Genomic DNA, 27,883 nt, shown 5'->3' on the forward strand with positions numbered 1-27,883 from the left:
ACAAACATAGTTACTCCAACTACTTATCTGCGGTTGCCCAGATCATAATTGCATCATGCTTGCTTATCTGAGACTAATACAAAAAGAGAAGAGCAGTTTTAAACAGAGAAGAAGAAGTACTAGTGCAGGAACGAATGTAAGGTTCAAAAAATCCATCACAGGAGCAAGAAGAAGAACAACCGTTTTACTAGCTTGCATGAACAAGTGGAGCAAATTGCTCAGAGGTGCTGCTGGAGATGTTGTCGGGGCTGCGGGCGCTGGACAAGAAGGAGGAAGGAGGAGAGGTACCTGGGCGGGCGCGGCCGGTCGCCGGAGGGGTCGGGGTCGGGGTTGGGGTCGGGGTCGGCGGCGGCGGCGGCGTCGAAGGGATGGCTCGAGGGTGTCCGAGCTCGTCCGGGTCCTCGTAGTCGAAGAGGAAGACGGCGGCGGTCCTCCTGGGTGCCTCGGTTGGTCGTGGGGAGGTCGGCGGCCACGTGCTTCGCGGGGCGGCGCGGGGGAGCTGCAGTGGTGGAGGGCGCGGGGGCGGCGGCGCGGGGGAGCTGCAGTGGTGGGGGGCACAGGGGCGCGGGGGCGACGGGGGTGGAGTCCGGCGGGGTCGGGGCGGCGGCGTCGTGGGTCAGGTGAGCGCGCGGGTGGACTGGCGAGGGAGAGGGAGGAATTAGCTAAGGGGGGAAACTTACTAATGGCGCACCCCGAAGCGGTGCGCCATTAGAATGTTTTTTTTACATAGCAATGGCGCACCGACGACGGGTGCGCCATTAGTAAATTTTTTTATGTAGCAATGGCGCACCAGCCATAGGTGCGCCATAAGTAATTATTATTATTATTTTTTGTTGCATCTAATAATTTTTTAGAAAATGAATATGAATATGAAACAGTAACAATTTTTTACAAAAACAGTAATAATTTGTGACGGTGGAGCGGGCCGGGGAGGGTGCGGGGGGTCGTCGGCGGCGGTGGAGCGGGCCGGGGAGGGTGCGGTGGGTCGTCGGAGGCGGTGGAGCAGGGGAGCTAGGGTGCGGGGGGTCGTCGGCGGCGGTGGAGCGGGCCGGGGAGGGTGCGGGGGTCGTCTGCGGCGGTGGAGTGGGCCGGGGAGGGTGCGGTGGGTTGTCGGCGGCTGTGGAGCAGGGGAGCTAGGGTGCGGTGGGTCGTCGGCGGCGGTGGAGCGGGGGAGGGTGCGGGGGGTCGTCGGCGGCGGTGGAGCGGGCCGGGGAGGGTGCGGTGGGTCGTCGTCGGCGATGGATCGGGGGAGAGGGTGCGGTGGGTCGTCGGCGGCGTGGAGCAGGGAAGGATGCGGTGGGTCGTCGGTGGCGGTGGAGCGGGGGAGGGTGCGGGGGGTCGGCGGCGGCGCCCGGTGGAGCGGGGTAGAGGGTGCGGGGGGTGCTCGGCGGCGAGGGGGACCGGATCTGGCGAGGTGGGATAGCGATCGAGATGGAGGGGGATCGAGATCAAGTGTCCATGAAATATACACTAATGGCGCACCAAGGAACAGTGCGCCATTACTAGTTTAAACTAGTTTAAACTAGTAATGGCGCACTGTTCCTTGGTGCGCCATTAGTAGTTTTGTAAAAAAATAAAAAGTAAGAAAATATAGTAGTGGCGCACTATGTGGCTGGTGCGCAATTACTAGTTAGAACTAGTAATGGCGCACTGTGCCCTGGTGCGCCATTAGTATGTTAGGAAAAATAAAAGTAAATTTTTTTGTTACTAATGGCGCACCGTGTGTCTGGTGCGCCATTAGTGTCTTTCATACTAATGGCGCACCAGCACATGGTGCGCCACTGCTATATAGCAATGGCGCACCACATGTCTGGTGCGTCATTAGTGGCCATTCCATCTATAGCCCTTTTCCTAGTAATGCTAGAGCAGATATATAGACAGTAAAAAGTGCCTTCAGAGCTAGCTGTTGTGTTTATGTATGCAAAATACACATACAAGTACATGGGTTTTCATTTGTTTTCTTTCCCTGTTTAGGTGCCTCTTTGATTCCAAGGATTTCGTATGAAATTTCAGATATTATGATCTCTTATCTGTATTTGGTAATATTATTTTACTTCAATCATCAAAGATATCTGAGTTGGAGTGCATGTCACCAAAACAATCTTCTAATTATTTTGCATATATGTACAAGCACATAGAAACAAATTCCACATCTATCATATTATTTGGGCTCATGCAACCTACCGAACAACATCTGAGGTGAGCCTGGCCCATATCATGCAAGTACACCAAACACACGTCTCAACTCCATTTTGCATCAGCTGAACCAGGCCAGCCCTAGCCAAGCTCCCTCATATGATGCAGGCCGGATGTGCCCAGGAAACCAAACACGCCCACAGATTCCGGTATCCTAGCAACAAACATGGGGCTTTGCGAGAGTCCGGACATGTACTTGACCAACACAAAGCCTCCACGTGGTCCTCCGATCCTCTTTTTCTCTCTTCACATGCATGGTTTCCCTCTCCTCTCTCCTCCCAACTGGACACCACACCATAATATCCCACCACATGCATGATCCCTCTCTACTCTCTCTCTCCTCCCAACTAGATTAATTTATGAATAGTTTTGAATGACTCTCTCCAACGTCATGTCAGCGGATCATGTCCGGACATAAAAATAAACATTTGCAGTGTCCATTTGCGGGCCAGCGTTGAAGATGCCCTTACAATTTGCTACGGAAAGTCAATTCCATTTTTCCCACAAGGCCAGTATTTTTATTCAAAATAATTGTAACAACACAGTTCTCACATATTATTACTGGCCAATCAGTAGGTTAATTACATTAACCGATGTTGCCTTGAGCAATAGCTTAGTTGGCCCTGGCTGTGACCATGGAGATGCCGCCGTTGTGGCCGAACCTAGCAACCTTGCAGTCGGTGGCGAAGATGTCGGAGGAGACATAGCTTGCTACACCACCCATCACAGGCATGCTAGCACTCACGTTGAGCTTGTTAACGTAGTCAAAGCGGTAGGTTTGGCCGAGAATGCCATGTACATTGTCAGTGAGGCCGTAGAACTTGAAGCCAATATCCAAATGCGCGAGGCTGTCATCCTCTGTCACATCATAGTTGTGGATGCGGGAGTCCTCCTCGGTTATGGGCACAACTTTAGTCATGATGTCGAACACACCCTTAAGCTCGACCCTCACGCCATTGGTCATGGAGGTCCTTGTGACGGTCAGGGCAGGCACAGCGATGGATTGCCACTGTGCGCCAATGTCAGTAGCGATGTCGACCGGTGCTCCGTTGAAGGACAACTCGAGGCGATCAATGTCATTATTCCACTTGGAGGTCTTCTGGGCACCCAAATAGAGGCGGTGGTCCGCGAAGCGGATCCCCAAGGCCTGGATCCATGTGAAGTCTCGGCTCATGGAGGGGTTACGTTTGCCGATGAAATGAGCGTTGATATGGAGGTCAGCGTCTGAGATGACACAGAAGTCCTGGTCCTTCTTGCCGTGGAAGTAGAAGTTGTTGCCATCGGCACCGGTGAAGCGGGGGTCACCGCAGGACATGCCAGGGTAGAAGTCGCACACTTCAAGAAGAAGATTTTATGTTAGTATCACCAGAAAGGTCGTCGCTGATGGTCTAGAGAATTACCATTGCATTAATATTAAATATTGTGCATATTTAGATAGATAGAGAGGTCCATCAAGATCAAATTATCCTCCGAGTGTGGATTTTCCATGTTCCATCACTTATAAAAGAATGGAATGCATGGCTTCAGGCTGGAGAAAGATTGGAGATGTATATATATATGCTTACAGCAGTATGTCTTGCAGCTGGGGCAGAGGACGAGGCACTCGTTGGGACAGCGCTTGTCGCAGGTGGCCACGCAGGGGTTCCTCTTGTCCTTGGTGTTGTCGCAGGTGAGTGTCTGCGTCCTCTTGCCGAACCGACCAGGGTGGATCACGCGGGAGTTCGGGGGCAGCGGGCGGCGCGGCTGCGCAGCCGCAGAGGACACGGCGGCGCCAAGCAACACCAGCACGATGGCGACCGCTCCCAAGCACGACGCCGGCCTGGCCATTGCTACGTACCTGAGGCCTGCCTATGCTAGCTTAATTCGCTGATCTGTGTGTTCAGTATGTGTGGCGAGTATGTATGTGGGCAGCTCGCTGTCAGTTTGGTAAGATGTATGGCTGTGTTGCATGGGAATTTATAGGATGCGTGGGAAGAGGTGACCGATCGAAGCTGCGAAAGATGGTCATTGACTCATTGTTGCGGCAACCCATGATGCATGCATGTGATTGGCAACATATGTACGTCTGGGAGATCGACCCTGGACGTAAAGCGACTGCCGACTGGCATTGCTTAGCATCTCACAAATTAACTAAGTATGAAGATCGACCGCGTAGGGTAGTTTATGAAACTCATTTAACAAGTAGATACGTCCACAAATTTAGTAGTTTATGATTTCCGCAGGTGCACCGTGCTTCCTTCTCTTACCGTGCATCCGTGCTAGCTATACATAAAACCTGGATTCAAAGACGGTGATTTTTTTTTGCAACATCGATGCAAGATGCATGTCTTCATACAATAAATTGAACGGTTTAATAATATTGAAACAAGATGATGCTTTTACCATGTCAGAAGTTGTCATTTTAAAACTCAGTCCATAGCTTTGCTAGTGCATTTGAAAAAATGTGCACGCAAATAAAAAAATGTTCATGTATTATAACAAACACACTACTGCAGGATGCTGCTAACGCGACATTACGATCACAGACCCTTTAAGAAACTGTGTGCGATGCAATAATCGCAAACGGTGCTGTATGAAAACAGTCAGAAATGATGCAAAACGTTTGCGATGAATGATACATCAAACACGGTTTAGATTATAGTTGCGTGTGCGATGAGGGGCATACGGTTGATCTGTACGAACTGTTTGCGATGAAACAGAACAACAGAAACGGGCAGTCAGATCAAGGTGTGTGTGATATACGGCATACGGTTCACTCCGATGAACCGTTTGCGATGAGTGAGGTGAACACAAACGATTCGGCGTCACAAGATGTGTCTGATACCCAGCAAACAGGTCGGTAATCAGAATTGTGTGCGATCATTATAGACAGCCCATACGGTCTTTTTTTTGTGAGTTGTGTGCTCATCAGGGCACACAGTTCAACAAACCAACCTGTTGGCGATAATATAGAAGATCTCTATCGAATACATATTACTAACCGTCTGCGATGAGATTGATAGGATAAACAGAGATATATACGGTCTGCTTAATTTAGTCCTTCTTCTTCTTGTTGTTCTTGTTGGATGGCCCCGCGACATCCTCCCTGCGAGGACGCTTCTTGCCGCTGACCGTTGGCTTTTCATCGCCACCGCTGTCGTCATCGTTGTTGATGTCGTCGTCCTCCTCCTCCTCGTTCGACCATTCCTCCTCATCATCATCGTTTTCCTCTTCTTCGTCCTCCGACGGCTCCTCGTCCGTCTGGTTGTCGTCTGACGACTCCGGAGGCGGCGTCCCTTCCATGAACCGGATATAATCGAGGTCTGGGCTCGACGCCGGACTCATGGAAGACGAGCGGGATGATTCCGATGTTGACCTATCATCGGGCGCCAGACTGCTGGCCGAACTGTCGTCCTCGCTATCGCTCGACATGGCTGCAGAGTGTGTGCCAATGTGTAGCGCAGCCTGCCGGGGACAATGAAGATGGTGGACACTTAAGCGAGGTATGCAGAGAAGAGGAACTGCCAATTGAAGCGGGGGTTGACGTATTATCTAACCGCTGATATAATCAACCGTAATTATTTGTACCCAGTCGCTCCAAATTCCCGGGGTTGCACAGGACTCCTATTGGCTATTTGGCTGGTTTCCTTTTTCAGGACAAAAACAAGGAACGAGTTTTGGGATTATGCACCGGTACCGGTACGAACGGAGTAGGACAGTTGGCAAGCAATACATTGAGCTCTTCTTATTGATAAAGCCAGTAATAATCAAACTAGAAAGGAAAAGAAAAAAGACAAAGAAAAATATCTGCACGAATCTTCGCGTAACATCAATGGCATATATAGGACCTAGATGTGCATTACTTAGAGCACATCTAGATGTGCTTTAGCAATACTGTCAAACAAAACCCCTAATCATCATTACAAACAACACATAGAACATGGCTAATGCGACAACCACAACTACACATGCTAGTTCCTTCTTGTCCCTTGCTTTCATCTGTTGCCTGTGATTGATTCTTTCTTGCTTCATCGTACTCTAGATCAGCCAGTTTCTTCTTCAGATTTACGTTATCTTCCGCGAGCTTGGTGATAACACTCGGAGCCCTGCCATGCCATTCTTCATCCAGCCAGTTAACAAAGGCAAAAGCCTCATGTCCCTGCCAATGTTAAATAGTATTCTGGATGAGCGATGGCATTAACTGAAGTAAAATGATGAACTTAATTAGCACTAACCTATAAGGGGCAACTGAGAAACCGCCTGCCAATGTCGAATCCCTCCGTGCATACACGTCGAGCGGGAGTGTGCCCGTGCACACAACTCAGCTTTTGGTACTTCTCGGTGGCGCAAAACTCGGAGTCGAACTCGTGTTGCGGGAGTCTGGAGTCAAGCTCCGGATCCGGCGGCAGATCGCTTTCCTAGGGGGGTCATTGAAGACGGACTCAGCAAGGAGCCATACTTTGGACATGGTAAAAAAGATCGGGATAGATTGGAACCTGACATGACGATTCGGATCCGTAGTACACCTGCCTTCTGATGACCTGAGGCAAGTGCTCGGCGGCGACCGCCGTCGTGGCGGCGATACGAGCAGGAGCAGCCGCACCGAAACCATCAGCACCACTCGTCAGCATTCCCCCAATGTCAGCACCGTGCGAGGGAATTTGGAGGCTATGTAGGGATTTGGGGGAAATGGGGAAACTGTGGAGATAAGCTAACGGTCGGGAACTACTAATGGCACTATATATATGTTGTAAACGGCACACTGTTTGTACATGTCGTTTGTGTTAGGTATTACAATGTCACACACGATTTCCGCACCAAACCGTGTGAGAAGAAAATGTAGGTTAGACACGGTTGCCGTTACATAACCGTACGTGATGTACTACCCTATTCATATAATTTAGTTACGGTGAGATACCGTGTAAACAGCCGCTCCGCGGATATCCGTAAAAAAACAGCCGCTCTGCATATAGAGATGGCGGCGGCGGCCTAGGCAGCGGCTACCGGAGAAGAGGTCAACCCTCGGTCGATGGGCGGTGGCGGCGTCATAGGAGGTCAATCCTCGTTCTGCGGCGGGAGATAGGAGGAGCTCAACCATCGAGGTCGGCGGCGGCGTGCTTCGAGCACATCCATCGCGGTCGATGGCGGGATAGTGGAGGTCGAACTTCAGGCGGCAGCCACACTAAGCTTTGCTCCTCGACCCTTCTGTTTCGGCGTGCCGCCACATCGCGCTTGTCTGTCTGCTGGGTGGAGGTCGCCGCGTGGCTAATTCATTAAGATATTCTTTTCGTGAGTGGCTAAATTTAGGTATTCAATTCCTAAGTGTAGTGTTGTACTAGTACTCTGCGTGTAAATTGACTGGCCATTAATTTCTGTCATAGCACGTCTGGATAACAACATGGAGCGCCCTCAGTAATTATTAAAATAAAACCTTGTGATTTATGCACGCATCTTTGGGCAGCAGTTAATCCGTGTATTAATGTTGTTGTTTTGTTTTTAATTACCATTCATGTGCTGCAGATGGAACGATCTCGATGGATGAAAAATCAAATACCGCAGATTTTATCAGTGGCATGATAGAGTTCATGAATTTGGCTGAAAGTACAAAGAGGAGAATTGGTGATGCGGATTACATCCTGTGTCCATGTACTGATTGTGCCAATACAGAGTCACATGAAGTTGCAGATGTCCAGATGCACTTAGTCTCTAGGGGATTCATGGATGGATATACACGTTGGACCAGACATGGTGAAGAGGAGGTCATGGATGAAGATACCCAGGGCAGCAAGATGCCAAACCCCGATCAGTGTCACATGGATGTTGAATCTAACATCGGGGCAGAGGCGTCAAGCTACCAATGGAACACCGGAAAGCCGAAACGCCCATTGGAAAACCAAGACGTCGACGCAGATGACGACGATCTTGATATGCTAGATTTTGCTGCTATGAATGCAGATTTCGAGGGCCCAGATAAGCATATGATTGGGTACAAGGATCTGCCAACCATTGATGCGGACTCCAAGAAAGAATTGTATCCAGGTTGCAAAAAGAAATATTCCAGGTTGAGTGCCACCCTGGCGCTTCTCAGATTTAAAGCAGCAAACGGTCTATCAAACAAGGGCTTCACAGAGATGTTAGGTCTTTTAAAAGAAATTCTTCTGGAAGATAATGTGCTCCCTAGATGCACGAATGAAGCGAAGAAAATTGTTTGCCCATTGGAACTCAAAGTACAGAAGATACACGCTTGTGTGAATGATTGTATATTGTACCGTGGTGAGTACAAAGATTTTCGTGCATGTCCCACATGCAAGCATGCACGATACAAGCGCAGGAGAGCAAAGGACAAGTACAAATTGGATGACGAGATCAAGACAGGAGTCCCGTTCAAGGTTGTTTGGTACTTGCCTTTAATTTCAAGGTTGAGGCGTTTGTTTGCAAACCCTAGAGAGGCAAAGAGGTTGCGGTGGCATCATGATGAGCGAATTGCGGATAGGTATATGAGGCACCCGAAAGATGGGGCTCAGTGGGAATTAATCGACAAAAAGTTTGAAAATTTTGCCAAGGATCCTAGAAGTATAAGGCTCGGGGAGTGTACTGACGGGATGAATCCTTTTGGCGATATGAGCACCAATCACAGCACATGGCCAGTGCTTCTGTGCATATATAACCTAGCTCCTTGGTTGTGTACGAAGAAAAAATACATTATGATGTCAATGATTATCCAAGGCCCGAAGCAACCTGGAAATGACATCGACATTTACTTTCAGCTACTGGTAGAAGAACTGCTGACAGTGTGGATAGATGCGCCTGCTATAAAATGTTATGATGCTTACAGAAAGGAGATTTTCGATCTACATGCCATGCTGGTGCACACCATTCAAGATATGCCGGCATTAGGCAACACATCGGGCAGAAAACAAGGGGAGAAGTAGGGTGTGTCACATGCATGGATAGGACAGCTAGCAGAAGACTTCCCAACTCGCACAAAACAGTGTATTTGCGTCATCGTAGGTTCTTACGGAAAAATCACCCATACCGAAAGATGAACGCTGAATTTGATGGTACGGCAGAGGCAGCTGCAGCCCCAAGACCCTATGAAGGGGTGGTGGTCCACAACATGGCTAAAAAATTAATGTTGTGCTTGGCAAGAACCACCCTTTGATGGTGAAACTAACACCCAAGGATCAAGTGTTTAAGAAGAAATCGGTGTTCTGGAAATTACCTTACTGGGAGATTCTACGTGTACGTCACTGCATCGATGTCATGCACGTAGAGAAGAACGTATGCGAAAGCATCCTTGGTACTCTGGTCAATATTAATGGTAAAAGAAAGGATGGTGACGGTTCACGGCTCGATATGCTTGCTGATCAATCACAACGCAAGAGTGAAGCAGAAGATGATGACAAATTCATCAAAGCTCGCCAGAGTTACAATTTCAGTACAAAAGAAGCAACATAGTTCTTCACCTATTTGTTGTCAGTTAAGACACCCTCTTCCCACTCCGCAAACATCAGAAGTTTCGTGGATGTGAGCTCAGGTAAAATGAAGTTGGGACACATGAAGTCACATGATTGCCACGTAATGTTGACACAAATCCTCCCGCTGGCCATCAGGAATCTGATGGACAAAGATATAAGAAACACACTCATTGACCTCTGTGATTTCTTCAACCAACTATGGCAAAAAGTTGTAGATCCTGAAGAGTTGGATCATATGCAAGATGATATTGCAAGAATATTGTCCAACCTAGAGATGTTTTTCCCACCGTCATTGTTTGATATCATGGTCCATCTCACTGTGCACCTTGTCGACGAGATAAAGTATTGTGGTCCTGTGTTTCTTCGCAACATGTATCCCTTCGAGCGGTTCATGGGAATCCTGAAGCGCTTTTGTCGGAACCGAAACCATCCAGAGGCAAGCATCTTACAAGGTTATACCGCGGAGGAGGTGGTTGAGTTTTGCACCGAATACATGAAATAAAGACCTATAGGTTTGCCCCTCTCTCGCCACGAGGGAAGGCTGAAAGGTAAGCCAGTCCTTCCTGGCACGCAATTGGCTGCACCCGGAGAATTGGCAGAGAAAGCCCATTTAACGGTACTGCTTAACAACCCAGTTCTCATCGCTTATGCCGAAAAACACTTGGCGGAGATACGCCAAAGATTCTTACCAATGGTGCCTTAATGAGAGGTGGAGATGAAGGAGCACACTAAGAACTACGCCGAATGGCTGAAGAATCATTTGGCACAAGGATCCATCGATGACATTGCTACGTTGTTGGAACAAAAGCCATCACCTACGGTGCTGACGTACCAAGCATATGACATAAATGGATACACGTTCTACACTGAGGAACGTGATAAGAAGACCTCGTATCAAAACAACTCTGTTCGAATAGAATGCATGACTGTAAATGAAGCTGATAAAAGGGTATACTATGGAACCATCAAAGAGATTTGGGAGCTTGACTATGTGAAAGTTAAGGTGGCATTATTCTGGTGCGCATGGTTCCCTCTTGGTCAGGTAAGGATTGATGAGTACAGGAAGACCTGTGTTAACAGGACAACTATGGCATATCACGCGGACCCATTCATTCTTGCCAGCGATGCTACCCAGATTTTCTTTGTGAAAGACCCTTTGCATAAGAACGGCCATTTAGCGATGCATGGGAAGACAAGGGTACTGGGTGTCGATGATGTTGCCGATCAGGACGAGTACGATGAATTTGATGAGTTGCCAGCCAAGGGATCACGCACCCGTGCAATAGAGAAGAAGTTTAAAATCATCAAAAACCCCAAGTTTATTCGGGGTCAACTTAATGATCCCAGTTCCCCCATGTAAATGGGAATTAAGCTGTAAGACTAGTCCTTATGCCTACCCTGCAACTTAATTCGTTCAATTTAGAACCGTCGCGTGTACTGAATTTGTGAGTTATGCTCGGTTTTCTGTTGATGTAAGAACCGTTAATATGTTGACCTTGATATGCTGTTAGCTCAGGCAATGAATATGAACTGTTTTTTGTTATTATTATTATTATATCATAGAGGTAGCACACTCAATCGATCACACTACAGTATGTGTGAACAAAAATATGCAATCTGGTTTGCGAATAGCACACGGTTCGTTGATGAAAGCCGTGTGCCGACCACCCCGCACACGATCTGAGTCGTGCTTTCTGATTGGCCAGAACCCAAACCCCAAGGATCATACGTCTGCACCGTTGGATGCTCCCAGATCGAACGACGATCCTCATCCCTTTCGACAACACATGCAGTTCCGGTTGTAATTTTATTTTTATGCACAAATGGCACGTTAATATCAAAAAATGTCTTAAATATAGCCAACGATACCTGAAATGCGCCAGAAAATCAAACCCATGGTATAATGGTGATTGCGTACCGTGGAAATTTTTATGAGGCCAAACAATGAAGTCACCGGCCACAGGAGTTTGAATTGACACGTCTCCTTTTGGAAAAACATGATCCTTCATGTGAGATGCTCCGGTTTGGAAGGAGCGGTCATCAAAACTTGTGCCAAACTTTACCAATTTTTTTCCACGGGGTCGTGAGAGCACGCCACAGGCACACATCGATTTTGATCATGTCTCAACTCCATCTGAATTTTCTGTAATTAAAATACCAACTAGGCCGACGCAAGTGGCCGCACCTCGCGGCCGAAATGTTTGAAACTTCTCCCCGCTTCTCGAACAAACAGATGAAAACTCACAAAGTGACGCACAAATGATCTGTACACCTTTGCTAGTAAGGGGGTGTGACGCCCGGATATTTAAGCTACACTAATATCCTGCTAATGATGCCACGTCACCACGATCACTATTGCTAATCTCGCGTTAGTTCAGAACCGATCCACATTCAAATTTAAATAACGTCAAATTATTAATTTTTCAAACAGTAAAACAAAATGTTCACTGGGTTGCAAACATTCGCTAATAATTTTTCGTGAGAGAATCAACATTTGTTAGGATAATAAAATGCCACTAAGCTATTTTTAACTGACCCATAAAGCTTTTAATTGAACCATCGCAATTTGAGCAAATATCTAAACTATTAAAAAAATATTTGAAACTTATTGTACAAACTCTAAATATTGCCTAATATTTATGTGCTAAATTGCACTTTTAACTATACTCATTTTTTGCCCAAATTAACATAAAATGGTAACTAAATATGAAAACAGAAAAAGAAAAGGACAAAAGAGAAATAAATCTAAACTAATTTACTGGGCTCTGTGGCCCTAGCCGAAAGAGCCTAGCCCACCTCCTGCCATCCCATTCCCCTCGCTACAGGAACAGGAGGGGGGCCGTGGCAGCCATCCACGGCGCCATGGCCGCGGTGGCAGCCATCGGCCGACTCCCCCTCACCTACATAGCCTCGGCGCCCTCCCGGAACCCTAGTCCCCTTCTCCCTCGCGCCCCCATCTTCCCCCAAGCACCACTTCTTCCTCCCTGCGACATCCAAGGACAGCCACCGCCGCACCATCATCGTTCCCGTGGCCACCGGCATCCCCTCGCTGAATCGCCATGTCCAGGAGGCCGCGCCATCCTCTTCTTCGTCAACTACGGGCATGGGTTCGAGCTTCCTCATGCCACAACGTCGCCATCTGGCCATCTTCTTCAACCTCGGGACGCCGGCTTCCATCACCGATTTGCCATCCCCGGCGCTTCCGCGAGCCCGGTGGCTTTCCCTACTGCGTCGCTGTGAGATCCTCTGTGTCTCCTCTCTCTCCGCTACTCGCAATTGATCTCTATCCATCGATTGATACACACACACTGTGCCCACACGGGGCCATCGCCGGCATCACGTCGGTGACCATTTGGTCACACACGTGCGTCCACTAGCTTCGCTAGCCTCCGTAGATCAGTTCTATTGCGTTAGTTCGCTCGAGCTCGTGCTCCTTCACAACGGCGGCACCTACCCGAGCACCAGCGGCCGCGAAGCTCGCCGCCGTCGCTGCTGCATACCACTCTGGCCGTCCGACGCCCGCCTGCGCTCACGACGCGGCCCGCTAGCCCTGCCGCCCCCGGCGCCCGTCCGCGCGCGCGTCCCGTCGCACTCGGCCGCGCTCGCCGCTGCCCGCGCACGCTACTGCTTGCTGCTGCTGCCTACAGCTGCGCTCCACCCGTGCCCGCCTGCGGCTCTGTGCTGCTCGCTACTGCTGTTGTTCTTGCGCTCCTGCTGCCTACCGTGTACTGCTGCTACTGCTTCCTTGCCGCTGCTACTACCTCCTGCTGCCGCTACTTAGCTGCTGCTCTGCTGCTTGGCTTCCTTGCACTGCTGCTGCTTCGTACTCCTGCTCGCTATTGCGTATTGCTGCTGCTACCGCTGCTTGGGCATGGCCGCCAAGCCCCCTGTACATGGCTGTGTGACTAGGTGTTGCCATATGTGTGTGTATGCATAGCCAAGTGCACGCATGTGTTCTGGCACATGGAGCTAATCCAATTAACTAGTGCTAATAAGCAATGACACATGGGTCCCATCACTATACAAACCTGTTTAGCACTTTAGTTAAATATCAATCAATGACAAGTGGGCCCCACCTTCACTATTCACACTTTGACCCAGGTCAACTTTGACTGTTGACGGTTGATGTATTGACTGCTCAGTCAGCATCCCCCTGCCCCACGTGTCAGCCTCTGCTGACTGGGTGCTGACTGGGCAGTTGACTTAGTCAACCATCCCCACCTGTCATCCTCAGGTGCACACTTCTGGGCACACTTCCTGTGTACCCATAGCATTTAAATACTAACTTAATTTCGAATTAAATTAAATCCAGAAATTGGAAAATCTTTTAAAAACTTTGAAAAATAATATAGAATAATCCGTAAACTACTCCTGGTCGTCGTCAGTGGCCTGCACGTAGTAGTAGGCACCTCCGGTGTAGTAGGAGTCGTCGTCGATGGTGGCATCTAGCTCCTGGGCTCCAGCATCTGGTTGTGACAACCGAGAAGAAAGGAAAGGGGGGAAGGGGGAGCAAAGCAACCGTGAGTACTCATCCAAAGTACTCGCAAGCAAGGATCTACACTACATATGCATGGGTATCAGTGTAAAGGGGCAATATCGATGGACTGAACTGTAGAATGCCAGAATAAGAGGGGGATAGCTAGTCCTGACGAAGACTACGCTTCTGGCAACCTCCATCTTGCAGCAGGTAGAAGAGAGTAGATGGTAAGTTCACCAAGTATCATCGCATAGCATAAACCTACTCGGCGGTCCTCCCCTCGTCGCCCTGTGTGAGAGCGATCACCGGGTTATATCTGGCACTTGGAAGGGTGTGTTTTATTAAGTATCCAGTTCTAGTTGTCATAAGGTCAAGGTACAACTCCAAGTCGTCCTGTTACCGAAGATCATGGCTATTCGAATAGATAAACTTCCCTGCAGGGGTGCACCACATCACCCGACACGCTCGATCCCCTTTGGCCGGACACACTTTCCTGGGTCATGCCCGGCTTCGAAAGATCAACACGTCGCAACCGCACCTAGGCACAACAGAGATGTCAGCACACCGGTCTAAATCCTATGCGCGCAGGGGTCTGCGCCCATCGCCCATTGCACACCTGCACGTTGCGTGGGCGGCCGAAAGCAGACCTAGCCTCCCTAATACAAGAGCAGGCGTTCCAGTCCAATCCGGCGTGCGCCGCTCAGTCGCTGACGTCACGAAGGCTTTGGCTGATACCACGACGCCGGTTGCCCATATCTTGTCCCACGTGGCGGTTAGTGCGTATAAGGTCAACGACCCAACTCAGATCAAATACCAAGATCTCGTTAAGCGTGTTATTATGAAGTAACCGTGGACACCGACCAGGGCCAGGCCCACCTCTCTCCTAGGTGGTCTCAACCTGCCATGTCGCTCCGCCAAAAAGTAACAGTCGGGGGCCGTCGGGAACTCAGGCCCACCACTACCTGGATGGAGCCACCTGTCCTTTCAGCCCCCACATCGGAATCACATGCGGGTACTCAACGAGCCGACCCGACTTTAGTCACCACCTGTATAGTATGTATGTATATATGTATATACCCGTGATTACCTCCCGAGTGATCACGGCCCGATAGTATAGCATGGTAGACGGACAAGAATGTAGGGCTACTGATGGATACTAGCATCCTATACTAAGCATTTAGCAGCGGCAAGGACACACGTGTAGCAGCAGCAGCAGGAGGTAGTAGCAGCAGCAGTGCAATCCTAAATGCTTGGTATAGGATGCTAGTATCCATCAGTGGCCCTACATTCTTGTCCGTCTGCCATGCTATTCTATCGGGCCGTGATCACTCGGGAGGTAATCACGGGTATATACATATATACATACATACTATACATGTGGTGACTAAAGTCGGGTCGGCTCGTTGAGTACCCGCATGTGATTCCAATGTGGGGGCTGAAAGGACAGGTGGCTCCATCCAGGTAGTGGTGGGCCTGAGTTCCCGACGGCCCCCGACTATTACTTTGTGGCGGAGCGACATGGCAGGTTGAGACTACCTAGGAGAGAGGTGGGCCTGGCGCTGGTCGGCGTCCGCGGTTACTTCATAATAACACGCTTAACGAAATCTTGGTATTTGATCTGAGTTGGGTCGTTGACCTTATACGCACTAACCACCACGTGGGACAAGATATGGGCAACCGGCGTCGTGGTATCAGCCGAAGCCTTCGTGACGTCAGCGACTGAGCGGCGCGCGCCGGATTGGACTGGAACGCCTGCTCTTGTATTAGGGAGGCTAGGTCTGCTTCCGGTCGCCCACGCAACGTGCAGGTGTGCAATGGGCGCTGGGCGCGGACCCCTGCATGCATAGGATTTAGACCGGTGTGCTGACATCTCTGTTGTGCCTAGGTGCGGCTGCGACGTGTTGATCTTTCGAAGCCGGGCATGACCCAGGAAAATGTGTCCGGCCAAAGGGGGTCGAGCGTGTCGGGTAATGTAGTGCACCCCTGCAGGGAAGTTTATCTATTCGAATAGCCATGATCATCGGTAACAGGACGACTTGGAGTTGTACCTTGACCTTATGACAACTAGAACTGGATACTTAATAAAACACACCCTTCCAAGTGCCAGATATAACCCGGTGATCGCTCTCACACAGGGCGACGAGGGGAGGGCCGCCGAGGAGCTTTATGCTATGCGATGATACTTGGTGAACTTACCATCTACTCTCTTCTACCTGCTACAAGATGGAGGTTGCCAGAAGCGTAGTCTTCGTCAGGACTAGCTATCCCCCTCTTATTCTGGCATTCTGCAGTTCAGTTCATCGATATTGCGCCTTTACACTGATACCCATGCATATGTAGTGTAGATCCTTGCTTGCGAGTACTTTGGATGAGTACTCACGGTTGCTTTGCTCCCCCTTTTCCCCCTTTCATTTCTTCTCGGTTGTCACAACCAGATGCTGGAGCCCAGGAGCTAGATGCCACCGTCGACGACGACTCCTACTACACCGGAGGTGCCTACTACTACGTGCAGGCCGCTGACGACGACCAGGAGTAGTTTACGGATTATTATATATTATTTTTCAAAGTTTTTAAATGATTTTCCAATTTCTGGATTTAATTTAATTCGAAATTAAGTTAGTATTTAAATGCTATGGGTACACAGGAAGTGTGCCCAGAAGTGTGCACCTGAGGCTGACACGTGGGGACGGTTGACTAAGTCAACTGCCCAGTCAGCACCCAGTCAGCAGAGGCTGACAGGTGGGGCGGGGGAATGCTGACTCAGCAGTCAATAGGTCAACAGTCAACAGTCAAAGTTGACCTGGGTCAAAGTGTGAATAGTTAAGGTGGGGCCCACTTGTCATTGATTGATAATTTAACTAAAGTGCTAAACATGTTTGTATAGTGATGGGACCCATGTGTCATTGCTTATTAGCACTAGTTAATTGGATTAGCTCCATGTGCCAGAACACATACGTGCACTTGGCTGTCCATACACACGCATATGGCAGCACCTAGTCACACAGCCATGTACTGGGGGCTTGGCGGCCATGCCCAAGCAGCGGTAGCAGCAGCAATACGCAATAGCTAGCAGCAATATGAAGCAGCAGCAGTGCAAAGAAGCCAAGCAGCAGAGCAGCAGCTAAGTAGCAGCAGCAGGATGTAGTGGCAGCGGCAAGGAGGTAGTAGAAGCGAACTAAAGCAATAGAACTGATCTACGGGGGCTAGCGAAGCTAGTGGACGCACGTGTGTGACCAAATGGTCACCAACGTGACGCCGACGATGGCCTTGTGTAGCCACAGTGTGCGTGCATCATGGAATCGATGGATAGAGATCAATTGCGAGTAGCGGAGAGAGAGGAGACGGAGAGGATCTCAGATCGACGCAGTAGGGAAAGCCACCGGGCTCGGGGAAGCGCCGGGGATGGCGAATCGATGATGGAATCCCGAGGTAGAAGAAGATGGCCAGATGGCGACATTGTGGCATGAGGAAGCTCCAACCCATGCCCGTAGTTGACGAAGAAGAGGATGGCGCGGCCTCCTGGACATGGCAATGCAGCGAGGGGATGCCGGTGGCCACGGGAACGATGATGGCGCGGCGGTGGCTGTCCTTGGATGTCGCAGGGAGGAAGAAGTGGTGCGTGGGGAAAGATGGGGGCGCGAGGGATAAGGGACTAGGGTTCCGGGAGGGCGCCGAGGCTGTGTAGGTGAGGGGGAGTCGGCCGATGGCTGCCACCGCGGCCATGGCGCCGTGGATGGCTGCCACGGCCCCCCTCCTGTTCCTGTAGCGTGGGGAATGGGATGGCAGGAGGTGGGCTAGGCTCTTTCGGCTAGGGCCACAGAGCCCAGTAAATTAGTTTAGTTTTATTTTTCTTTTGTCCTTTTCTTTTTCTGTTTTCATATTTAGTTACCATTTTATGTTAATTTGAGCAAAAAATGAGTATAGTTAAAAGTGCAATTTAGCACATAAATATTAGGCAATATTTAGAGTTTGTACAATAAGTTTCAAATATTTTTTTAATAGTTTAGATATTTACTCAAATTGAGATGGTTCCATTAAAAGCTTTATGGGTCAGTTAAAAATAGCTTAGGGGCATTTTATTATCCTGACAAATGTTGATTCTTTCATGACAAATTATTAGCGAATGTTTGCAACCCAGCGAACATTGTTTTACTGCTTGAAAAATTAATAATTTGACGTTATTTAAATTTGAATTTGGATCGGTTCTGAACTAACGCGAGATTAGCAATAGTGATCGTGGTGACATGGCATCATTAGCAGGGTATTACTGTAGCTTAAATATCCGGACGTCACAATTCTCCTCCACTACAAGAAATCTCGTCCCGAGATTTAAGAGGCGGGGTAAATGGGGAAGGTTTGGGTTAAGAAATTCTAGCGAGTGTTCTCGGTCTTGGTTGCTCTTCTCGAAGGGGTCGATCCATTACGTTGAGGTCTTCATTTCTCTGCTTCAGGTCATCATGATGAAGTCGGCATCCATTCTTCAGGAACTCCATCGTACTTACGAAAGAATAAAGGGTAACTTTGGGAGAACGAACCTCTACGAAGTTGCTTATCTCGGAGATAACTCGGGGAAGGTGGCAGACATTATCTCTCGAATTGAAACTTAAGAAAATATCGAGAGCAAGGTAAGAGGGTAACATGAGAAGTTTCGAGCGGGCAGGCAACCGTTCCATGCCAAAACAGAAGGTGAAAGGGGGTTTAGAGCGACGAAAATAAATCTTGTGTTTGATACTAGAGTAGATCATTTCTAGAAAGGTGGCTCGTTATCTTCATACAAAGTCAAGCGTGAGGAACAACTTTGTAAATAGGGGTGTACAGGAGAGTCAGGTTTCGATCCTGTGGAACTGTGGGTTATGGGCCCACCATGTGGGTCAAAAGTAGATAAGGGGGGCTGACATCTTGCACGGTCACGATAGCAAGGCATGTCAGAGGATAGCTTCCCAGTTTTGTTGGCAACAACGTTGGTACCTAGGGCGAGGGACGAAGAGAACCATTTTCCTGCTCGTTGAACGAGGCGGGCCAATAGGCGAAGTTCTCGTCCATCGGCGGTTACCGGAATGTCCTCAACAGTAGAAACAGGGTCTCACTGACAGATTTGTACACCGAGGTGTTTACATAAGCAGTGAATTATTACTGCTTAGTTTATATAGATCACAAGAAAGGTCAAACAAACCAATGGAAAGGAAAATGTGATCATCAGGTTAAACAGAACAATGGAAAGGACAAATGTGTTTAAACACATATTTCAGGCGTATATCCTTCACAAGGACAAGCAGAGCATGATATCCATGATAGAATATAACGTAGAAAACCCTTTAGGAAAGGGGAGAGAAATATCATGACATTACCCATACAACGGTGTTTGGGCATTGTGCTTCAAATGTTCTTATTGAAAATCGGAGTACCACATACATGCTTCGAGATAGCGTTGACATGGTCTTTAAGCAAAGGTCAGACTTTGGATACACAAAGGATCCATCAGGAACAACCCATAGAATAAGTGTTACAATTTCCTCATGGAAGAATGGATAACCTTGCTGAAAAGGAATCTATAACAATAGGGCCTTCGGCCAGGTGTGCTAGGCATGACATCACCTTACTGGGTCACATAAAGACCAATGTTATAACTCTTGGAAATATGTTCCAACCATCATATCTGACCGAGATTCAGATCTGATTGGTGTCAGGATAACTCAGACTCAGGATGCCAAAGAAGAAAGGTGCAACACAAATTGTCGAGATGACATTGTAAGATTCTCGGGATTGAACTATGGAAGCGAGTTCCGGAACAAGAGTTCATCATTAAATCAAGGAGAGGTGAGGAGGTGGCTGATTGACTCAGCGACAATTCATTGAGATTTCCAAAAGATGGATTTCCACACTTATGTGAACAAAGAGATAACATTTATCAGATCAAATGATATAATGAGGTATGCTCAAGGAAAACATACACAGTTAAACATTGGTTGAAAGGTGCACCCGAAATATGGGCTTAGGTAGAATGATCAATGTTAGAATGGTGATTCGATAACCAATGGTCTAAGAATGAAATATCGACCATTAACTTCAAAACAATTGGGTTGTTAGAAGTTTTGAAGTCGCACAACATAGTTCAATTGTCGGTTTTCCAGTTAGAAACAACACGGGGACCAAGGAATGAACGGATATGGCAAGAAGTATCACCTGTATAAAGAATGCTTAAGAGGTGGTGAAATTCTCACAACATCCTTGACAAAAAGCAGTAATACTTCAAGGTAGATCATAATACGAGCTGGATAGCAAGTTGCATCCATAACATGAACATGTTTTGTGTTGGAGGGAATGCAATAATGTTGTCGATGATAACCCAAATCATCAAGGGCAAAGGATGGTATTTCTCATCCAGAATTCGATAGATATCTTGGAAGAGCTCAGAATGTTGATGATGTTCACGACACATTTGTCGCGAGATTTCATGAAGATGTAATCGATCGGCGATGACATCAAGTCAAAGGAATGATGAAGGGAAAGGTTATTGGAACCAGGGGTACGACACAAACTCGAAATCAAGCTTGCTGTTCAAGGCGAAATAATACGACGAGGAAAATCGATGTAAGCTTAGCACATCGCCGAAAGTGGTGCTCCGGGAATAAGGACCAGGTAGCACAGTTAAAATCAGCACGATACTGATATAGCCGATCAGGCTAGAAATGACGTGATCGAGTTCAAACTCGTAAGTAAAGAAGATTATTAATAGTTGTTTAATCGTGATGCGGACTCGATTCACTTATCGGTGTCCTTGAGTGTTTAATGACTCAGAGCCCATGAAAAAATTGGAATCAGTGAGAATGTAGTACTTGGTGGAGAACTCATAAGAAGTTATGCAGTTCCGTGATAATCTCGAGATACCAGGGTGTAATACTCAACGAAAGATCAAAGTAAAGGTTTGAATGGAGTATTGATCCATAGAAGACAAGTGCTTAAACTTGCCCGAGAAATGGGATCAAAGAAGAACATATGGTCGGATCCACAATTGTAAAAGGCTAGATCCCAGATATAAGATAAACTTATACCAAGAAAAAAAATGATTTACGAGAGGCTTTAATGATAAGATCTACATCGTGTCCATGGGCATGAACACAAAGTTCAAGGTCGACTCCCACTTCTCCAATGCATAACCTTTCATTCACTTCTCGCGTTCGATGAAGTTGTAGTCTTGAAATTTTATCTGGCAAAATACCAGAAGAGTATGACTAGTGAAAACATTCACGTTCACACATATTAAAGAAGGCCTAGGTCAACCCATCGGGGCATCATGGAAACATATAACACAAGATTCAATAGTAAATATCACCAGCTCGAAAGCAAAGCATGGTTGGCCAAATCAGAGTATAGGATTTACCAATGGTATTATGTATCAGGGAAATAACTCACAAGGTGATTAAATCTGAAGGACACTGTCGGATAACAATCCAACAAAGGACTTGATGGTCGACAAAGGATCTGATGTGAGTATCGGTACTCAACCAGAAGAGGAAAGAATGCAAATGCAACAGGTTATGGAATCATCTGAATAATTCGGAGCTTAAATGGAAAGGAATTATGATTCCAAATCGAAGGATCGGAAGTAGACACTCTGATCAAGGATGGATAAGTGGACTAGACTTAGGGGCACAAGCGACGGCAATTTGATTGGTCGAGAACCAGCTCATGTTCAAATGACATCTCAGACGGAAGGATGAATCCTAGGATTCATCTGAGGATTGTAAGCAATCGCAACATATTGAATCAACGGAGTCAAAATGATAATGACAAATGATGTCAACAAGATTACTAGACTTATGGGATTATTGATAATGTAAGCAAGCAAGAATTTCAAGGGCAATAGGCTGCTGAGGATTTTTGGAAAACAAATGGTATTTCGAAGACTTTTGTGAAATACATGAATCAACTGGGGGTGAGCGGATACTCGGTAAGCGCGAGAAATTATTTGCAGGTGTATTCACGCTGAAAAGAGCTAACAGGAGGCACAAAGTATTCTTGGAACAATAAAAAGAATTCCGGGGTATCTTGTAATAACAAGATCAACGGGGAATGAATGTAAGAATGGCAAGTGTGCATAGTTATCCATAGGTGTTTATCGATGGAAGGGAATTGCAAAAGCGATGGCACAAAGTCTCGAGAGAACATCATAGAGTATCTTTAGAATCTTCTGGTGCAGTAGACGATCATCGGTAATAAGATGCTCTCCGGGTGAAAGTGATCACGAGATCCTAATGTTAGATTTAGCAAAATACATTTAACCCGAATACAAGAGAGATCAGAGTCCCAGAGTATAGACGAGGAATAAAAGATCCTAATACCACCCAATGGCGACGTGGGCCCATGGGCTGCACAGCCATGTTAGTAAAACAGTTTAGTAATGACTAGACTCGACTTCGGCCAAGGAGTGTGGAAGGGGGATTCCTAGAAGCAGTCGGCTCTGATACCAACTTGTGACGCCCCCAATTCAATCGTACACTAATCATACATGCAAACATGTACGATCAAGATCAGGGACTAACGGGAAGATATCACAACACAACCTAAAAATAAAATAAGTCATACAAGCATCATAATACAAGCCAGGGTCCTCGAGGGCTCGAATACAAGTGCTTGATCATCGACGAGTTAGCGAAAGCAACAATATCTAAGTACAGACATAAAGTTAAACACGGTGCCATAAGATAGCTAGCACAAACTGGGATACAGATCGAAAAAGGCGCAGGCCTCCTGCCTGGGATCCTCCTAAACTACTCCTGGTCATTGTCAGCGGCCTGCATGTAGTAGTAGGCACCTCCGGTGTAGTAGGAGTCGTCGTCGACGGTGGCATCTACCTCCTGGGCTCCAGCATCTGGTTGCGACAACCGAGAAGAAAGGAAAGGGGGAAAAGGGGAGCAAAGCAACCGTGAGTACTCATCGAAAGTACTCGCAAGCAAGGATCTACACTACATATGCATGGGTATCAGTGTAAAGGGGCAATATCGATGGACTGAACTGCAGAATGCCATAATAAGAGGAGGATAGCTACTAACGAAGACTACGCTTCTGGCAGCCTCCATCTTGCAGCAGGTAGAAGAGAGTAGATGGTAAGTTCACGAAGTATCATCGCATAGCATAAACCTACCTGGTGATCCTCCCCTCGTCGCCCTGTGCGAGAGCGATCACCGGGTTATATCTGGCACTTGGAAGGGTGTGTTTTATTAAGTATCCGATTCTAGTTGTCATAAGGTCAAGGTACAACTCCAAGTCGTCCTGTTACCGAAGATCACGGCTATTCGAATAGATAAACTTCCCTGCAGGGGTCAACCACATTACCCGACACGCTCGATCCCCTTTGGCCGGACACACTTTCCTGGGTCATGCCCGACCTCGAAAGATCAACACGTCGCAGCTCCACCTAGGCACAACAGAGAGGTCAGCACGCCGGTCTAAATCCTATGCACGCAAGGGTCTGGGCCCATCGCCCATTGCACACCTGCACGTTGCGTGGGCGGCCGGAAGTAGACCTAGCCTCTCTAATACAAGAGCAGGCGTTCCAGTCCAATCCGGCGCGCGCCGCTCAGTCGCTGACGTCACGAAGGCTTCGGCTGATACCACGACGCCGGTTGCCCATATCTTGTCCCACGTGGCGGTTAGTGCGTATAAGGTCAACGACCCAACATAGATCAAATACCAAGATCTCGTTAAGCGTGTTATTATGAAGTAACCGCGGACGCCGACCAGGGCTAGGCCCACCTCTCTCCTAGGTGGTCTCAACCTGCCCTGTCGCTCCGCCACAAAGTAGTAGTCGGGGGCCGTCGAAAACTCATGCCCACCACTACCTGGATGGAGCCACCTGTCCTTTCAGCCCCCACATCGGAATCACATGCGGGTACTCAACGAGCCGACCCGACTTTAGTCACCACCTGTATAGTATGTATGTATATATATATACATATATATATATATATATATATATATATATATATATATATATATATATATATATATATATATATATATATATATATACCCGTGACCACCTCCCGAGTGATCACGACCCGATAGTATAGCATGGCAGACGGACAAGAATGTAGGGCCACTAATGGATACTAGCATCCTATACTAAGCATTTAGGATTGCAGGTAAGGGTAACAACTGTAGCAACAATGACAGGCTATGCAGCAGAATAGGATTAACGGAAAGCAGTAACATGCTACACTACTCTAATGCAAGCAATAGAGAGAAGGAATAGGCGATATCTGGTGATCAATGGGGGGGGCTTGCCTGGTTGCTTTGGCAAGGAGAGGTCGTCAACACCGTAGTCATACTGGGTAGCAGCGGCGTCGGTCTCAGTGTCTAACGAGAGAAGAGAGGGAAGAAACAATAAATATAATGCAAACATAAGCATGACGATGCATGACATGACAATGAGCGGTGCTAGGTGTGCCCTAAAATGATAGGAGGTGATACCGGCGAAGGGGAGAAACATCCGGGAAAGTATTCCCGGTGTTTGACGTTTTCGGACAGATGAACCGGAGGGGAAAGTTGTGTGTTCGCTAAGCTAGGGATGTGTGGAGGGCGAACGGGCTGCGTATTCGGATTCGTCTCGTCGTTCTGAGCAACTTTCATGTATATTTTCATCCGAGCTACAGATTATTTTATATTATTTTTCAAAGTTTTTAAAAGATTTTCCAATTTCTGGATTTAATTTAATTCGAAATTAAGTTAGTATTTAAATGCTATGGGTACACAGGAAGTGTGCCCAGAAGTGTGCACCTGAGGCTGACAGGTGGGGACGGTTGACTAAGTCAACTGCCCAGTCAGCACCCAGTCAGCAGAGGCTGACAGGTGGGGCAGGGAGATGCTGACTCAGCAGTCAATAGGTCAACAGTCAACAGTCAAAGTTGACCTGGGTCAAAGTGTTAATAGTGAAGGTGGGGCCGTCATTGACTGATAATTTAACTAAAGTGCTAAACAGGTTTGTATAGTGATGGGACCCATGTGTCATTGCTTATTAGCACTAGTTAATTGGATTAGCTCCATGTGCCAGAACACAAAAGTGCACTTGGCTATGCATACACACGCATATGGCAGCACCTAGTCACACATGCATGTACAAGGGGACTTGGCGGCCATGCCCAACCAGCGGTAGCAGCAGCAATACGCAATAGCTAGCAGGAGTACGAAGCAGCAGCAGTGCAAAGAAGCCAAGCAGCAGCTAAGTAGTTGCAGCAGAAGGTAGTAGCAGCGGCAAGGAAGCAACAGTACACGGTAGGCAGCAGGAGCGCAAGAACAATAGCAGTAGCGAGCATCATAGAGCCGCAGGTGGGCGCGGGTGGAGCGCGGCTGTAGGCAGCAGCAGCAATCAATAGCATGCGCGGGCAGCGGCGAGCGCGGCCGCGTGCAGCGGGACGCGCGCGCGGACGGGCGCTGCGGGCGGCAGGGCTAGCGGGGCACGTCGTGAGTGCGGGCGGGCGTGGAATGGTCAGAGTGGTACGCAGCAGCGACGGTGGCGAGCTTCGCGGCCGCTGGTGCTCGGGTAGGTGCCGCCGTTGTGAAGGAGCACAAGCTCGAGCGAACTAACGCAATAGAACTGATCTACGGGGGCTAGTGAAGCTAGTGGACGCACGTGTGTGACCAAATGGTCACCAACGTGACGCCGGCGATGGCCTCGTGCGGCCACAGCATGCGTGCATCATGGAATCCATTTATAAAGATCAATTGCGAGTAGCGGAGAGAGAGGAGACGGAGAGGATCTCACAGCGATGCAGTAGGGAAAGCCACCGGGCTCGGGGAAGCACCAGGGATGGAGAATCGGTGATGGAAGCCGGCGTCCCGAGGTTGAAGAAGATGGCCAGATGGCGACGTTATGGCACGAGGAAACTCGAACCCATGCCCGTAGTTGACGAAGAAGAGGATGGCGCGGCCTCCTGGACATGGCGATGCAGCGAGGGGATGATGGTGGCCACGGGAACGATGATGGTGCGGCGGTGGCTGTCCTTGGATGTCACAGGGAGGAAGAAGTGGTGCGTGGGGGAAGATGGGGGCGCGAGGGAGAAGGGGACTAGGGTTCCGGGAGGGCGCCGAGGCTATGTAGGTGAGGGGGAGTCGGCCGATGGCTGCCACCGCGGCCATGGCGCCGTGGATGGCTGCCACGGCCCCCCTCCTGTTCCTGTAGCGAGGGGAATGGGATGGCAGGAGGTGGGCTAGGCTCTTTCGGCTAGGGCCACAGAGCCCAGTACATTAGTTTAGTTTTATTTCTCTTTTGTCCTTTTCTTTTTCTGTTTTCATATTTAGTTACCATTTTATGTTAATTTGAGCAAAAAATGAGTATAGTTAAAAGTGCAATTGAGCACATAAATATTAGGCAATATTTAGAATTAGTACAATAAGTTTTAAATATTTTTTTAATAGTTCAGATATTTACTCAAATCTAGATGGTTCAATTAAAAGCTTTATGGGTCAGTTAAAAATAGCTTAGGGGCATTTTATTATCTTCACAAATGTTGATTCTCTCATGAAAAATTATTAGCAAATGTTTGCAACCCAGCGAACATTTTATTTTACTATTTGAAAAAGTAATAATTTGACGTTATTTAAATTTGAATTTGGATCGGTTCTGAACTAACGCGAGATTAGCAACAGTGATCGTGGTGACGTGGCATCATTAGCAGGGTATTACTGTAGCTTAAATATCCGGCGTCACAGGGGGTATCATAGCTAGTATCATGTATGCCAACTAAGGAATTTTGATGAGCTGTCATAGAATTAATTAAATGAAGAAAGAGAGGGTTAAGTATCATATCATGAAACCGTATCATAATAAATTTTATGCTACTATGTGTCATGCATGACAATATAAATAAAGTGCTACATATGATACTAGCTACTCTATGATACTATGCATTAATAGAGAAAGTAAGTACACAATAGAGTGACATAAGACTAGCCACAATGGGTAGTAACATAGAATGTTACTAGTCTATGTTACTACCTCTATAGTGGGGAGTAACATATGTGTAGTAACATGCAACACTTCATTTATTAGGCTATAGACTCATCATGCCTTGAGGTGTGTGATGTTACTCAGACTAGCCACAATAGGTAGTAACATAGACTAGTAACATGCCCATGTGTTACACTAGTCAATGTTACTACCTCTATAGTGGGGAGTAACATATATGTGTGCTAACATGCAACACTTCATTTATTAGGCTATAGACACATCTTGCATTGATATGTACATGTGATGTTACTCATACTACTAGCAACTAGCTATGTTACTAGTTTCCTCTCTTTCTTCATTTATTGCTTGCCACATCATCTACTTTATCTAGATATGTGTGATGTTACTACATATGTTACTCCCATTGTGGGTAGTCTCATACTATAGTAAGACTATACCCACAGTGGGAGTAACATAGGTAGTAACATCACACATATCCACTTTCCTCCATTTCTTAATTTATTGCTTGCCACATCATCTATTTTATCTAGATATGTGTGATGTTACTACCTATGATACTATGCATTACGGAAGTAGCTAGTATCTTAGCGACACTATCATATATATGCATGATACTACCAGTATATATATGATACTCCCCATTACAACCAGCCTTATAGGGCTCAATTCAAAAATCTCACCAACCAAGGTAGATGGTGAGTGGTGGAATACCTTTTGTAGTTTGCAAGAACACCCAATTAATGCTTTTGTTTTCCTCAAAAATTTATGTTTTCCAATGTATTA

At 47.6% G+C, this 27,883-nt stretch overlaps 1 protein-coding gene across 1 annotated transcript; it reads right to left on the reverse strand.

Annotated features, from left to right (window-relative positions):
* Window positions 1–2,691: 2,691 nt before the first annotated feature.
* LOC123100482 (uncharacterized) lies at window positions 2,692–4,102 on the reverse strand. Its single transcript, XM_044522411.1, has 2 exons — window positions 3,762–4,102; window positions 2,692–3,531 (listed from the first exon to the last, which is right to left on the reverse strand). The coding sequence occupies exons 1-2, from the start codon at window positions 4,021–4,023 to the stop codon at window positions 2,810–2,812; spliced, it is 984 nt and encodes a 327-aa protein (XP_044378346.1). The 5' UTR covers window positions 4,024–4,102; the 3' UTR covers window positions 2,692–2,809.
* Window positions 4,103–27,883: the final 23,781 nt, after the last annotated feature.

Source organism: Triticum aestivum, chromosome 4D (assembly GCF_018294505.1).
Source record: "Triticum aestivum cultivar Chinese Spring chromosome 4D, IWGSC CS RefSeq v2.1, whole genome shotgun sequence".
Taxonomy (NCBI): Eukaryota; Viridiplantae; Streptophyta; class Magnoliopsida; order Poales; family Poaceae; genus Triticum; species Triticum aestivum.